Source organism: Carettochelys insculpta, chromosome 5 (genome assembly GCF_033958435.1).
Source record: "Carettochelys insculpta isolate YL-2023 chromosome 5, ASM3395843v1, whole genome shotgun sequence".
NCBI lineage: Eukaryota > Metazoa > Chordata > Testudines > Carettochelyidae > Carettochelys > Carettochelys insculpta.
In genome coordinates, this window is record NC_134141.1 from 68,606,048 (window position 1) to 68,621,819 (window position 15,772).

Sequence of the window (15,772 nt, forward strand, 5' to 3'; positions counted from 1 at the left end):
ATTAAACAAATCAGAACAGAAAGTGCACAATAAAATTTAAATAAATAGATTGGTATACAAAATATATGCTTGTTGCTGTCTGTTCCTTTAACACTGGTGAGTTTTTGAAATTGTTAAATTCTAAACTGAATCTAGCTCGTTTTCCAATTTACACATGTTTTGCCAATGCTGATTTTTAAATACAGCAGCTGCTCTTTTGTTTAGATTATCTCACTTGATTTTATATAGTCTAAAGACCACCTTTATCATTACCAAGGAGGTTACTGAAGTCAGCCTTTTAAAAACAATTAATAAAAATGCAGGTTTGGTGGAGATTCCAACATTTTCTTCAAGAAACCAATGCAGTACAAAGCTGACTAAAAAGTCCAAATCGCTACAATATTTAAAGTTTACCTCATGACATAATTATTCAGAAGCAAAATAAAGTGAGAATTATGGGGTTTTTTTTTAACTTGAACAAACATCTAACTAAAAGGTTTGCTGGAATGCAGTACCCCAGACCTTTACAGCTATTTCCACTTCAGTTTCAAAGTCAAGATCTTATTCCCTGCTGCTTTGCTATGTCAGTAAATAGAAGTGCGGAGTTTTAGAATCGCAATTAAGAAAATGGGAGACAAAACCCTACACTCAGATGTGATAAATGATGAAAATTAAAACCAATTTCTGTGAAAATGGCCTACCATAGAAACTAGAAAGTTATGAGTAACGTCATACTTTTAACTTGCACGTGTTAAGAGAGACTTCATTAAAATATGGTAGACTGAAGAGTTTACTTTCACCACAGTGTTCAAGAGGTCAATGGAAGATAAAGGCAACTTGGAATTTGTGAAGTATTTAGGTAACTGGCACAAGTGATGAACATATTGACCATTAAATATGGGAAGATTAAGTAGCAATTTTCTTCTGTTCAGTCATCAAAATGGCAGATTAACCAAAATAGACCCAATGTTTCACTTTATTTTTACAACTAGTGACATTTCAAGAAGATGATAGCAAATGCCAGTTGTCAGGTACAGTGATTTTTAGCTAGATTCAGAAAGCTCAGAGAAACAGTGGAATTGAAAAGCAGGAACAGGAAGAACTGGAATGTTCGGCTATTGAGAAGCATATGCCACTCGAGATTGGAAATGTTTCAGTTTTTATCATTTACCATACATGGTCTGATCACCTGAGATATTGAAAAGAATGCAATACGTCAAGGAATTCAAGATTATAAGCAATATTTCCATTTTCACAAGATCTTCTGAGAGAACTCTGAAATCATATTTATATAAATGAACAATAAAGGAGGTATTTAAGACTTTCTCTATGTATCTAGTGATTATGAGCATGTTTGGAACTGTGCTTAGGGTTGAAGTCAGGAAGGACAGATGATTGAATGAAACTGTAAACTCTGTGTTTGAAATAAAATGAAGTTAAGGGATGAAGGGAATATTTTTTTTTAAATAAAAGCAAAACATACCATTGGTTGGGTGTCGAGCAAATGAGATAGAAAATCTTTTAACAGCAGAACCACGTGTGGTGTCTGAGAAAGAGAAAAACAGGTACCTGAAATTTGTAACAGCTACCAAAAGAGGGACACATTTCAAAAAAGGAAAGAAGCCAAAAAAAAAAAAAGATGATCAGGTTAGAATAAAGTGGCATGCAAAAAGGACCAGGGAAAAGGCTAGAGGCCAAACAGAGGTTAAATTAGAAAATGTGGTTTGTTGATAACTGCAAGGTGTTTAATGAAGTGTATGAAAGAAAAGCACGATGAACTGGTGATTTCGGCATACAGAGTTATATCTGTTAGAGCTGACATCAAGAAGAGTGAATTTGGGAGAGAAATGCATTAATACTGCTTGACCTCAATGTAAAGTACATTAGCACGTTTTCTATAAATGGTAAAACCTACCATGAAAGCTGTTCTACCCAAGTGTTAATGTGAAGCCTAAAACCTGCCAGTGCACTATCTACACCCACCTAAAAAATACCAAGAATCCTAAAATTTCGCTCAGTAATATTAAGCTGGTCTTTTCCTTTTGGCTCCTGGTAAATACTCCATACTATGTTTTAATTCAACACCAATATGTAATGATTAAAATCAGAGGCTTAAGTAATGAGCACTTTCAACTACATTTTCTGTTCTTCCCTATTATTAAACAGTACTTACTTAAAATCTTTCATTATACGTACATAATATATCAAACAGAGAAGCCAGGAACAAGGATTAACTATGTCAATTAAACTAATGTAACCAAGCTATGGGCACTAAGAGGCAGTAGAGTGTCATACAAGTAATGCTGAGGCAAAGTATTTTAGGATTCCAGTGAATTAGTAGCCTATGGTTCACTTCAATGTGTGCACATGGGTTTGTGTGTGCATCTGCAAGCGTGTGCACATACCATCTATGCAGCCAGAAGAAGTCAGCTTTTTACGTTGAGTACGAGCATAATCCTGTAGGTTAGGTGCGCTTGAAGAACCCCCGAGTACTGAGGTGCTAAACAGGCCCGCACAGTGAGACCCTGATGGGAGTTAGAGAAAATACATACAACAACCAGGTGCTCTTTCATTCACATTGGGGATGCATGCAGCATGCAAGCACATGGCTCTTACCACATAAAAGGCAGCCTTTGGCAGCACCTTGGGCAGTTTCACAATATGCTTGTAATGTCACAGTGATATCTGTAGGCTGTAACTACTATAATATACGGTGCTTCTACACATCAGACCACCCTCTGCTACATGTGACTAGAGAGGACTGGATTTTAACAAAGGGACCTCATTTCCTATGGTAAGGTTCAGTAAAGAAAAATTACCCCAGCTAGCATCACCATACATTAAAAAAATATATGAATGTTACATGTTTGGACTCTGGAGCACTGAAACAAAATATAATCTGGCAAATCTTTGCTTACTGCTATCATGGAAACTGACACCCTTAAAATGGCAGTCAGTAACTCTAAGTACTCACACATTTTCCTCAGGCTTAACACAGAAAATTCATTTTCCATCACTCATGATTTAACATGAAACAAGTTAACCAAATTATCCATTCTTGTATCAGTATTTCAGCTGTCACAGCCTACCACAGAAATTTTAAAAAGAAGTTTAAAAAAGTTAGTGTCAATTCTTTCCTAGAGAAGACCCTTGTGTTATGCAGACCTCCATGTAAAAAACCTGTATTCTTTTGTTACCCAATCATGAACAATCTTACCATTAGAAGTGGTTTATCAAATAATTGATGAAATACCATTCAGACACTTCAGAATAAAGACATTTTCTTTTTATATGGTCCACCATACTATGAAAATGACATCCAAATTAAGAAATTACTGTATCTATAATTTGTATTTTTCTTTAAACTTCCATTATTATTCTGCAAAGCCAATGTTATTATTTGATGAAGGCCGAGTTCAGATTTCACATACATGGCAATATATGATTTAACAAAAGACACCCACCCAGTGATTTATTGCCTTCCGACAGTGGGAAACATTACTAGCACATGTGATGAATCACAGCCAATATAAGTGGGTGCCTGGTCTGTGGCAAAAGCCTTTTCACCAAACTCATACCTTCAACTATGCACACAAGTGTAGTAGCTTCTACAAATTATATTGTGTCACATTGATGAAGGGTATTGTAAGTTTAGCAAAACTGTTAAAAAGCTTGACTTCTGTGGTCAAGAAAATGTACACATTTTACTAGGAAAATGTAACAGGCGTAAGAATATCATAATAATTAGACATACAAATAAGTACAAAACCTTAAACGGAAAGCTAGAAGAACTGTTGCTTCTAACACACAATGCAAGGTATGTATGTACATGTTTTGTTTAATGTGTTCTAAGCTATTTCTGAAAACAGACCCTTTTTGCATTTATAGAAAAAGATACAATTAACTTACAGCAGAGCGAAAATGCCTATGTAATGCCTATTAACTATACAAAGTAATGCCTGTTCAACGGTAACTAAAGAAGAACATTTTCTTAATTAAAGGAAAGTAGGAAGTTACAATCCACAGTTAAAATTAATTTTTCTGTCCATTGATAGAAATATCTGATGACAGGAGAGAGAAGAAGGTGCAAACCCCCCTTCAGCCTTTCATTAGATGCTAAAGTTTCTCAGTGAAAGATAGGAGGTTGGACGGGCTTTTGGGGGGCACTGGGGGGTGATTCACCCACTAGTATCACTTTGGTTTGTCTCAACTGCCCACATCAGAAGACATACTGTATTCTGAATACATCCAAGGAGAAATGTTTAACAATTTTCATTTGGGGGCTTTAGTTTTCAAAGAATTCTGCAAACACATTTACATGGCAGTCATTATCTACGTAGTTAAATTAAAAATAAACATGAGTACTTTCTTTGGTCAAAGAATCAGTGAACAGTCTCAATTGTTTTTCTGTTCCCTAAGATCCAGCTTCCATTAAAAGAATTTTTGCTGTTTAAATACTGCTCAACTCAGTGGGGCTACGTCAACAGAGCAGCATTATTTTGAAATAATCCATTCCAGAATAGCTATTCCAAAACAGCTTATTTTGAAATGACACAACTATACACAAGAACGCATTAAGAAAGAGCATGTCCAGACACACAGTGCCTGTTTCTAAATCATGCCATTGGATGCCATTATGGTTTATTTAGAAATAGCGCTATTCTGTGACTTAACAGCACCTATTTCAAATAGGAATTATTCCTCCTGCAATGGGGTTTACGGAATTTGAAATAGTGTGTGTGTAGTGTTGATACTAGCAAAGCTATCCACTAAAGCTACTGTTATCTCAAAGTTACTTTGCTCTGTGGCCACAGACTGGGTTATATTGTCCCATTGAATTAAGAGATACTATTACATTCAAAATACTATTTGGTTCTGTTTATACAAGCCTTTTAAAAATCCAAGAACATGTATCCATGTTCAAAACAAAAGGCACTGGAAAGTCTGCTTACTTGAAATAAAATTTCAGTTGTATGTACATACCTAAACCACTCTGCTTTTGTTCCAAAATAGTTCTTGGTGTTCGTAAGTTGATGTTGTTTTCTGAGAGGACCTGCATGTGGAAAACAGAAAAATAAGAAGACAGAACGGTAGCATGAAACGTCCATTAAACTTGATACACTGGCCTGCTCCAGACCGACAAGTGTTAATAAGCTGTATGATAAATGTTAGTAGATATACATAAAAGAAATATGAAAGATCATGCAATATCCCCTACTGAAGGGAGTCCATATCACATATGAAGTCCTTGCAATGAGGTGGTGCAAAGCGGGCATTCAGAATTAAAAAAGAACACAGACCAAGACAGAGATGAAAACACAGACAGTTGAGATAGATTTTACTTTATTTTACCAAATGAACACTCTTAAACGTCTCCTGTATTGAAGGGGGGGAGGGGGAAGGAAAGACAGACAGGCTGTTGAAGTCACTATACAATCACTGATCCATGCACTGGCTCTATCAGCGTAGCCAACAGATGCTCACAGCCTCTAATGATACACTCTTCACTATATAAAAGTTCTTTAAATTTCCAAAAAGCTAACGGAAATTACTGAAACACCATCCATTGTGTCCGTACATACTGACAAACTCTGAACTGAGCAATCTATAGACCTTCACTGATATTTTGACTAAGTGTCATTCATCCTGTTCCTTCCCCAATATTTAGATAAAAAGATGTCAAAATATTGTACAGCCCAATGGATGAAACACGGTGTTTGTTTTCTAATTAGGTATCTCCAGACATAGGAGTAAAGGCAAGGATGGTTAGTGCTAGTTTGTTTCCTGCTCAGTTAACACCAGGCCACAGAAAGTACGATCTATACAAAACAAGTTTTAATAGTATTATCAGACTCCACATCGATTATTTAAAGTGGCATCGTCTGTTATTTGTTTAAAAATAAGTTTCAATTTACCTACCACCAAATTAAGCAATGCTGTTTTTAAAGTCTTAAAGGACAACTAAGCCAAAGCTGAAATCATTTTCTTTAGTGAGTATACTATACTTTTTCTAATGTGATAGTATTTGCATTTCCTTTAAAAAAACCCAATTCATTGTGGAAATATCTAATACATTCAGTGAAAACCCTACAAAAAACATGCATTTGCTTTCCCCGCTTCCTCCCAACATTCTTGGAAGTAACTAGTATTTTTAAAAGTACATTTTAAAGGCAAGCACAAGAATTTACTTGGAATGTAATCCATAACAAGGGATTAGATGTCCTTAAAGACAGTTGGTTGCCGCTTGGAATGCATAATAACGTTTAATGAAGTAAAGTTTAAAAACCTGTTGCCATGAGCCAAAAATACTGGATGTGAAAGCCAATGATTTAGGGGAGACAGGGGAAGAAGTGATTTGTTCCCCTGATCTGCGTCTTCTACGCCCAGTACCCACACCACTGGTGTAATGCAGCCAAGTACCAATACACTCTGGGCTAGACACACTCAAGGGGCTCTCTTCCTGGAAGTGAGAAAGGGGGCAAAAAACAGCAAAGCATGCAAAGTTAGATTCCACAGAGCCAGTGATCAGGAAAAAATACAGTTTGTTTGCACCCTTTTATTTATAGCTTTAAAACTATTAAACAGTAATTTGCAAGGCGTAACATTTCCAACTACACCTTTTAATACACTATTTTCACTTAGTTTCTGGTAGACTAAAATTTTACCACTGGCATGATAAAAGTACAAAGATAGTTTATAACTGGTTCACAGCTTTAGAAAAAACTGCCAGCAACAGAACACATTGGTTACTCTGAGCACACTGTTTAATAGTTTTCCCCCCTTCAATGTATGGTAAGCCTCTCTATATTATTTAACATATTTTTCTTTTACATTTAAAAGTACTATAATTTATTCGAAAGAGCCAGAAGATTTTGGAATGGGACTGGAGATTACAAGAATGGCCCCCTAGTGGTTGCAAAACAGATTTTTTAATCTGAAAGCATTAAGGAACTTCTGGTGCCAAAGAGTAGAAGGAGATTTCAAGGGACAATATCAGGCTTAAAAATCCCTTTTCTTCTACCTGTGTTAATACCACCTTGACTGAACAGCACCAAATGATTTAGAAATATAAATTTGTTTATCACAATTTATAATCTTTAGTTTTACCATTTAATGGTAAGGTCAAGAAAATGAGACTAACTTAATTCTCTGGTCTTCATGCACTAGGGTAGTGCTGCCATATTTATGTTAGACACCGCTGAAGACTATAAATCAGAAAAATTTAAAGTTCAAATTTTATTTTAATAGACATTTTGATTTTTGATTTTTTTTTCTGAATTACCTGACAGTGCCCCTTTAAAGAATGGACTAGAGTGGAAAAAGTTACCTTTAAAGGAATAATTCCTAGGCAATTTAAGACTAAGTCAAACTACACTTTCAAGATACCAATTGGTCAAAATTCTTCCAAGATTGATTTGCAGATTTCAGTGTGGCAAACAAATATTAGCTCTTCCCATTTACCTTTGTTATTCAAAGTTTCACAGATATGTGAGTAAAATGAAAGTCTATTACTCAACAGGAAGTCAAAATTTAGCTGGATAAAAGCTGGATGCTGGAACAGATTCTACTAGAATTTTTTACCTGCTGAAAGTCAAAGTTTAGCAATGCATATCAATAATACCTCTTGAAAGCAGCTTCTGAAAATTTACAAAAAATGAAAATAGTTAAAGTTTTGAAATACTATAGAACTGTGCATGTGAACTCCTTTCTAGGAAGGGAGCTTGCATGATCAGAGTGAAAGCCACTTTCAAAAACATTGAGATTACTCCAGTCTTGAAAATTGCTTATGTTCAAATAAGAAATGTAACCCTTCAATAAATTCACAAATATTACCCTTTTCATTTTTATGTTATATATGGATCATAATGAAGCAAAACCATTCATATTATTCTATACACTTCAGCAGTAACCCAGTTACTTAGAATTCTTACTAATGTGGTACTCAGTACATATAACCAAACTATTCCTGAGACAAATATACAGAGAAAAGAGCAAACAATTCTTTGAGGTTTAAAGGAACTGAGAGTAAGGTAGTAAACTGTACATCTTATGTTCTAGCGGCAGGACAGGTGTACAGTATAAAACTTGCATCGTTACAACTACGTCACTCAAGAGTGTGAGAAATTCATGCCCAAGCAATGCATTTGTACCCAAACTACAACTCGTTGCAAACAGCACTATGTCAACTGGAGGGCTTGTCCCATTGATACACTACTCCCTTGCACAGTAGTGGATAAACTACACTGACAAGAGCAGCTCTCCCCTCAGCATAATAGTGTTATCACTGAAGTGGTACAGTGGTGCAGTTACACAGTAGTGTCACTGTCTATAGTGTCACTATCTAGTGTGCACCAACAGATTTTGTACTGTTCAACCACATTAATGATATTCAGTGACTCATCACTGACTCAGCCTGTTACTGTGTTAGAGCAGCTGCTTTTGTAACAATTCCTCAACTTCACAATGTCATGATGTTTATCTGAAGACCCTGGAAAACACAGACTCCCCACCCTTCAAAGCATGTTGCCAATTTGCTCTCTTACCTTCAATTACTGTGTCACTGGAATCAGTTGCTCCCTATGAAAGTTAACTATAGATGGCAAAACTTTCTTACAGATGCCTCTCCTTCCCCACCCCAATCCCCACAAATGAAAAGCTCAGTGTTGTTTTGTTTCCATTAGTACAGTCTTGTGAGAATGCATATGCAAGCAATGTATGTTAGTCAGCTTGGAAAAGAAGGAGTTTGAACTAAAAATGGTGTATATTCATTTTCAGAGAAAAAGTATGATATCATAATATTTGAAATACTAAAGGAAAGCAGAAGAATTTCTGAGGCCAAACAGTCATGAGCTGTTTCTGAACCTCCTTTCAGGCAACCAATGCCATGGAGAATTTCCCATGGAATAAAAGCGGGACTTTGAGAAGAATGACACCATTCTATTTTTGTGTAATCAAAAACAGAATAGTCTTTACTTTTTGTTAGCAGTAAATAAATAATACATTTCAGCAGACTTGCACTGTGACAGAAACACTTACTTCTACGGAACCAATCTTTCTGGATCTTGGAAGAGGCGACTTTCTGTGTATATGAATTGGGTCTGACACCATTGGCTTGAACATCACTACTGATCGATCTGTTTCTTCTCTTTTAGAAGTATGTGACTCCTCATCACTATCATTTTTATGAGATGTTTTCTTTGAGCCTTCATTCTACAAGTAATGGCAAGTTTAACTATATAAATATACACAGATACAAACAGAAAAATATCAATCATGTCACTAGCTGATATGGCCCAAAAATCCAATTAATCTATTTTCTTAATGGTCATACTGTACATTTTTCAGAATATTGGACAAATGGGACTGTCTGGTTAAGCCTCTTCTCCTGCATATTAATCTTATAAAAGGTGTCTCCAACTACAAATCAGGCAGAGCTATAAAAGATTATAATTACAAAGGAAGTAAAAGAACAAATGAGGTGAGAATACCTTTTTTTAAAGTAAAGTATCTCTGTGAAATCAGTGGGCCTGAATTGTGACTTATAAATGCAATCTGTAATACACTAGTTCATTTTTATATGCATATTGTACACAAAGCTAATTAAAACAAAAGTAATTCTAACTAATTTTCCAGATGTTAAAATAAAAGTTATTGGAACACATTCATAAACAGAAAATCCTTGAATGTTTGTTCTGAAGTATGTCAGAAGCATTACCTCTCGAGAGGCAGGTCTATATCCAAAACCAGCCGGTAAGTTTTTATCCTCTTCACAGCCTTTAGCTCCTGGACTGAAGTGAAGCTCCACATGAAAACGTTCCTCTGAAGAAAGTTCCTAAAGACAATGAATATCTACTCTTTAAAACATGATTTGAACAAATCGTATTTCTGTAAATATTTACCAATTTTGCTTAGTCACCTTGTTTGGATCTTCATAGAGCATGATAACAATCTGGGTCATGTAATTGAGTTCACTGACAATATTGAGATAGTCCATAGCTCGTTTCCACTGTTCATCTTTCGATTCCTTAAAGAAATGGAAACATTCTGTAACACATTTTAAATAAAAAATCCTCTTCAAAATAAAACTGAAGTGATTTAAAAGAAAAGGGAAATCTTAACTTACAGATATTTGCCATTTATAAAAATCAATTTTACATTCACACAAAGCTCCTCTAAATTAATGAAATTTGAAAACTTTCTAGAGAAACAAAACCAACAACTAGTCCTTAAAGTGCAGGCCACATTTAGAATCTTACATTTTCTACTATTTTATGCCTGTAGAAATGACTAGAGAATTTGCCATGAGCCAACAGCATGTATCCCTCAACAAGAACGCCTTTCATTGTAAAAAGAGTCACAGAAAAGTAGCCTTGTCAGTCTGTATCTTCACAAAACGAAACAGCAGTCATGAGCTCTAGACACTTGCAGCAACTATTTTTCTTCCTGCTTCCTCGCACCTCCTTCTGTCCTATCCAGCTAATTCATCATTTTTATTTCATTTCTTGCCTATTTTTTGGTTAAATTCTCTTTGTCTCAGTTATAATTATCAGAATTTTTCTAGATCTGAAGAAGTGGGTCTGTCCCATGAAAGCTCATCACCTAATACATTATTTTGTTAGTATTTAAAGTGCTACAGGACTGCTTTTTTGTATTGTAAAACCAGTGAATCACGATCAAAAATTCCTTTGCTCATGTGATCAACAATGCCTGTGCTCACGATAAACTCCTAGTAAGCACTAAAACTTCACTAGAAATTAAATCCCTTCTGTTCCACACATGTGCTCCACCAATACAGACACATGCTATCAGGTGTGGCTCCTCTGCTAATCAGCTAGGAAGCACCTGAATCTCTCCTTAGCAGCTGCCCAAACGCTAAGTTTACAGAGAACATGGGCTGTTACCTACTTTGTCAGATGCATGAATCAGACAAAATGGGCTCCAGCTTATGAAAGCTTATGCCCAAATAAACTGGTTAGTTTTTAAGATGCCATAGGACTCCTCAATGTTTTGGCTGAAACGGCGTAACACGTCGATATCTGTGAAGCTTAAAGCATGTCAGCAACTCGTATCATCATTTCCAGAAATGGCCTGAAGCCATCTTCCATAGTAAATGGTGAGGGCATGACAGTTTCATTTGGTGAGGAAGAAAACATCCATAAAAGGTGTTGCCTCCTTGCTTGTCCTTCTTCCTTATCTCTGGAATGGGTGGCAGTAAAGGAGGCTGAGGACTTTCCCTGTTCACTCTGGTGGTTTGAAGAATGGTTTGGTTCACTCTGGTGGTCTGGCAACAGAAGAACCATAGATAGGCCACCACGGATGAGGAGAGGATAGGTGGACACATCTATGCATGTTTCTTCCACGACAGTGTCTTTTGAGGTCTATCTTCTGCACAGATGAGAAGGGTGAGCATGGTTCCCTATTTGATACGGGGAGCGGTGACTGAATGGGTCTTGATACTGACATAGGCCTGACACTCATTAACAGGGAAGACTCTGAAGAGACTATAAAGTCCTTAGAGTCCTGAACAACTATATTACTGGTAGCAAAGACTGATCTGGGAGACAGCCTGTGGATTATGGCTTCTGTAACAATATAACTGGCACCGAAAGCCTGGCCTGGGACTTTGTGGTCTTAGTTCCTTAAGTTCCTGTGAAGCTTGCCAATCTTTGGTACAGATGACTTCCTTGGTATTAGTTCCACATGTTGCTCTGGGGTAGGCTTATATAAATCTTTGTCTATGTCTCTGCCAGTTGGGATCCAGGTGCTCAAATTTGACACCAAGTATTTCTCAGACTGCGTTTTCTGCCTCTGTGGCCAGCATCTCCCTGGGCCATTCTGTTAATGACTTCAAAGTCTGCGTCTTACTGAAGAGGAATTTTCACAACACTCTTGAAAGAGAGGCTGCTGAATTCTCTTTTATATTCAAATTTGACACATTAACACATGGTTTGAACCGGAATGGGAATTTTCTGGGTCAATATAGGGGCTCGTTTGCATACTTGGTTTAATCTAATTCTTGACTCCCCCTACCACTTCTGCCCCTCTACTCTCTCATTTGCTCACCTTGATCATTTTTTTTTTCTGATTTGTCCACCTTGATTATGATTTTTGGTTCTCTGTGCCTTAAATATTGAGTCTGTACTGGTATGGCTATGGTCTGAAGAAGTGGGTCTGTCCCATGAAAGCTCACCTAATAAATTATTTTGTTAGTCTTTAAAGTGCTACTTGACTGCTTTTTTGTTTTGATTGTTAAACAGGTTGTGATTGTCAACGCAGGAAAAGGGAGTTAGGCAGTTAACTTCCATTTAAAGTTAATGGGATGTAGTCCCATACGTTCTTCAGAAAATACTACCCACAGTGTTAACTGTAAAAGGAAAATGCTCAACTTACATCACATAAGGCACCATAACGAAGAATAGATAATAAGGAGTGGACATGACTCTCACTTGTGAAATATAACCGAGTACGAACATGACGTTCAGGAGACATAACACCTCTGGAGTACCTAAAGTCAAAAATACAGGGGAAAACTGTCAATCATTTAAGACATTAAAATATATCCTCAGCATATTTGAGGAGGAGTGACTCCTCTGTCTCTTCAGAGAAGTACCAGTTCCACCACACAAGTTTGCAGCACTCTGAAAAGCCAAGGATGACATCTGAGCCAACACAGGCCTTATTAGAAAACTGTTACTACACTCTTACTATAAATCATTTAAGCACGCACAGCTTTACTGACTGTTTGACCTTATAAACACATGGTTATTTATCTAAGATGCAGGAATATTTATATACCAAACAGAATTTGCAGAATATGTATTAAATTCATAACTTACTGAGGGTGAAGCTTGTTTACAGTGTCATCATCCTGCGTCCTCTGAAGGTCAGAACGAATTTTCCTAACTAGAGGAGTACAGTAACCTTTGGCAATCTCCAACTTCTCAGCCTTGGAAATACCATATTCCTGGACAGAAAGATTTTTTTTTTTTTAAAAACCAAATTATGAAGAACACTGAAGCGAATTTTGAATTCAATGCTTATAAATATTTGCCTGGCCTATGGCTAAAAATCATGGACTTTAAGTTTCTAAAGGTGGATAAACAAAGTGCATTGGAAATGTATGAAGAATGAATGGAAAGAATGTTTCTTTTGGCAACAGCAAAAAAAGTACCATCACATCCGGATGAATCTGACTTTTGAAAGAAGGTTCTTGTTTTTGTCCTAATTGAAACAAGGAGGCATTTTATTTTTAAAGTTGATCTCCAACAATTGCAAGAAAGGTACTGCCCTTCTCTATTCTGAAAGAAGTAAGGCAGTCAGATATAATCAGAAAACAGTAAGAAATCTCCATTAACTTAAGAATGACACTCTTTGGGTGTGTCTACAATAGGAACTAACTTCAAAGTTAGGCACTACTGCGAAGTAGCCATCAGAGAGTCTACACGCATTTTCCCTCAATTCGAAGTTAACTTTGAAGTAGGGAGCCTAACTTCGAAGTCTTTACTCCATTCCCAGGAATGAAGTAGTGCCCTACTTTGTAGTTTAACTTCAAAGTAGGGTGTGCGCAGACACTCAACTTCAAAGTTATTTTTGTAGTGTAGACACAGCCTTTGTTGGTCACTTTGGGCATTCAGAATATTCATTTTAAAGTTTTCTTTCAGGAGTCTTCTCCCTAATGCAGCACAGTACACTAGCAGACTCTGCTGGTGATGTCCTCCAACAGAACTACTGGTAACTGTGGAACCTTTTTGGTTTTTTTGGTTTTTTTTTAAAGGGAATGTTCTTATTTTACATCTAGTGTTTCCTTACTGCTCTAAATAGCCCCTTTAAAAGAAAACTATGCAAATCCATATAATATGGCATTTATCCAATGAGCCTGTCTGTCTTTCTTTCCCATCTCACCTTGGCATTAGGACAGGTCCAGTGGGAGGCACCTTCCCTTCCTACCACACCAGTGACATTCTGTAATCAGTAACATAACTAGCATACGGACTGTAACTGTGTGATACCTAGCCTGTTTCTGGACTTCAAGTGACCCAAGAGAAACAATTTCAAGTCCATATTATGCTGAGCTTCCCCCGCCTTTGCCATGTTGAGTACTCAACATGCTTTTGTAGTATGAGTCCTCGCTTCTCTTTGTAGATCATCTTTAAGCATACTAAATGCAAAGACTGAAGTGTAGTTTAATTTCCAATGAATTTTTGACACACATATATCAAATAGAATAACTGCAGTTAGCTTCTGTGCCAGTGATAACAATCAATTAAATAAACCCACTCCACTTGCATTCCCCTCAGTGTACCATCCTATTTCAGTAAGGAGATTCAATTTTTAAATACTTTTATTTATAAAACGGACAAAAATTCTATGAGCAAATACACTGACTTTAGGAACATCTTATCTGTGTCCAATATTGCTGCACAGACCATAACTAAGCTTACTAAACCAGACATACATTTTCAGCAGTAACACAAAAAACCCACACAAAGAAAATCAGGTTGCAGAGTGAGCAAAATAATTAGTTGTCTATCCAGTCTACATTACTTCAAGCCTTCAATAGCTAAACATTTCTGTAGTGCAGTACAGCACACTCCACTTTAAAAACAATCTTGGTTTATAATGGACTCAGCATTTTCATATAAGAATGCAGTCCACTCAAGAGCTGACAAATCTGTACAAAAATACTGCCAGTTAAGTACAAGTTGTGATGGTTACAGTTCTGCATAGGATATAATATTTGTATTGCATTTATATATTTATTTGTATCCTACTGATCTCTCAATGTCACAATATAATATCTGATCTTCTGGATAACTCCCAACAGCCAAGAGTTTTAAAGGCACCATTTTGTGCTATTTAAATTACAGAGTTAATTCTCATCAAGAAAGAGAAGTTACTCACCGTAGTAACGATGGTTCTTCGAGATGTGTCCCCGTGGGTGCTCCACAATAGGTGTTGGGCTCACCCCAGCGCCGCAGATCGGAAACTTTCCAGCAGTTTCTCTCGCACTGCGCATGCGCCGGCGCGCGCCACTCCCTTGCGCGCCCCCAGCCACGTGCGCGATCCGGTCCCCGCCAGTTCCTTGACCAACTGCCTCGGATGCTCCTGAAAAACACTAAACAGAGATCCGAAGCAGGGAGGATGGGCAGGTGGTGGAGCACCCACGGGGACACATCTCGAAGAACCATCGTTACTATGGTGAGTAACTTCTCTTTCTTCTACGAGTGTGCCCGTGGGTGCTCCACAATAGGTGACTACCCAGCAGTAACCCAAGTAAGGAGGTGGGTAATCAGTATATGTGCAGCTTGCCCTTGAAAGGACTGCTGTCGACAGACGGGTATCCTCTTCGAATACCCGGTGCAGAGCATAATGTTTGGCGAAGGTGTCATAGGATGACCAGGTCGCCACTCTACAGATGTCTTTTAACGCGATGCCCTTGAAAAAGGCTGTTGATGCCGCCACCGTCCTGGTGGAGTGGGCCCTGGGCGGGGCCAGCAAAGGAGTCTTTCGAAGTTCATAGCACATTTTTATACAGGACACAATGTGCTTCGAGATTCTCTTTGAAGAGAGACCCTCCCCTTTCGACCTGGGAGCGAGAGAGACTAGAAGTCTGTCTGTTTTCCGGAAGGACTTCTGTCTATGTAGAAGGCCAACACCCTCCTCACGTCCAGGAGATGTAGGCGTGCCTCCTTGGCGGAGCTGTGAGGCTTCGGGTAAAACAAGGGTAAAACTATAGGTTTGTTAAGGTGGAACTCTGAAGAAACTTTCGGAACAAAGGCTGGGTGCAGCCGTA

At 37.5% G+C, this 15,772-nt stretch overlaps 1 protein-coding gene across 3 annotated transcripts in view; it reads right to left on the bottom strand.

Moving 5' to 3' along the window:
- Positions 1 to 15,772, bottom strand: part of PPIP5K2 (diphosphoinositol pentakisphosphate kinase 2) — an 82,104-nt gene that overhangs the window by 11,181 nt on the left and 55,151 nt on the right. For 2 of the 3 annotated variants that reach the window (XM_074995268.1, XM_074995269.1), the window contains exons 20-27: positions 12,816 to 12,943; positions 12,370 to 12,484; positions 9,896 to 10,003; positions 9,695 to 9,811; positions 9,016 to 9,189; positions 6,266 to 6,439; positions 4,963 to 5,032; positions 1,463 to 1,525 (exon numbers count right to left, since the gene is read on the bottom strand). In XM_074995268.1, coding sequence (XP_074851369.1) covers positions 1,463 to 1,525; positions 4,963 to 5,032; positions 6,266 to 6,439; positions 9,016 to 9,189; positions 9,695 to 9,811; positions 9,896 to 10,003; positions 12,370 to 12,484; positions 12,816 to 12,943 — 949 coding nt within the window. Of the gene's footprint in view, positions 1 to 1,462; positions 1,526 to 2,384; positions 2,505 to 4,962; positions 5,033 to 6,265; positions 6,440 to 9,015; positions 9,190 to 9,694; positions 9,812 to 9,895; positions 10,004 to 12,369; positions 12,485 to 12,815; positions 12,944 to 15,772 lie in introns of all 3 variants that reach the window. The other variant, XM_074995270.1, reaches the window with a different exon arrangement.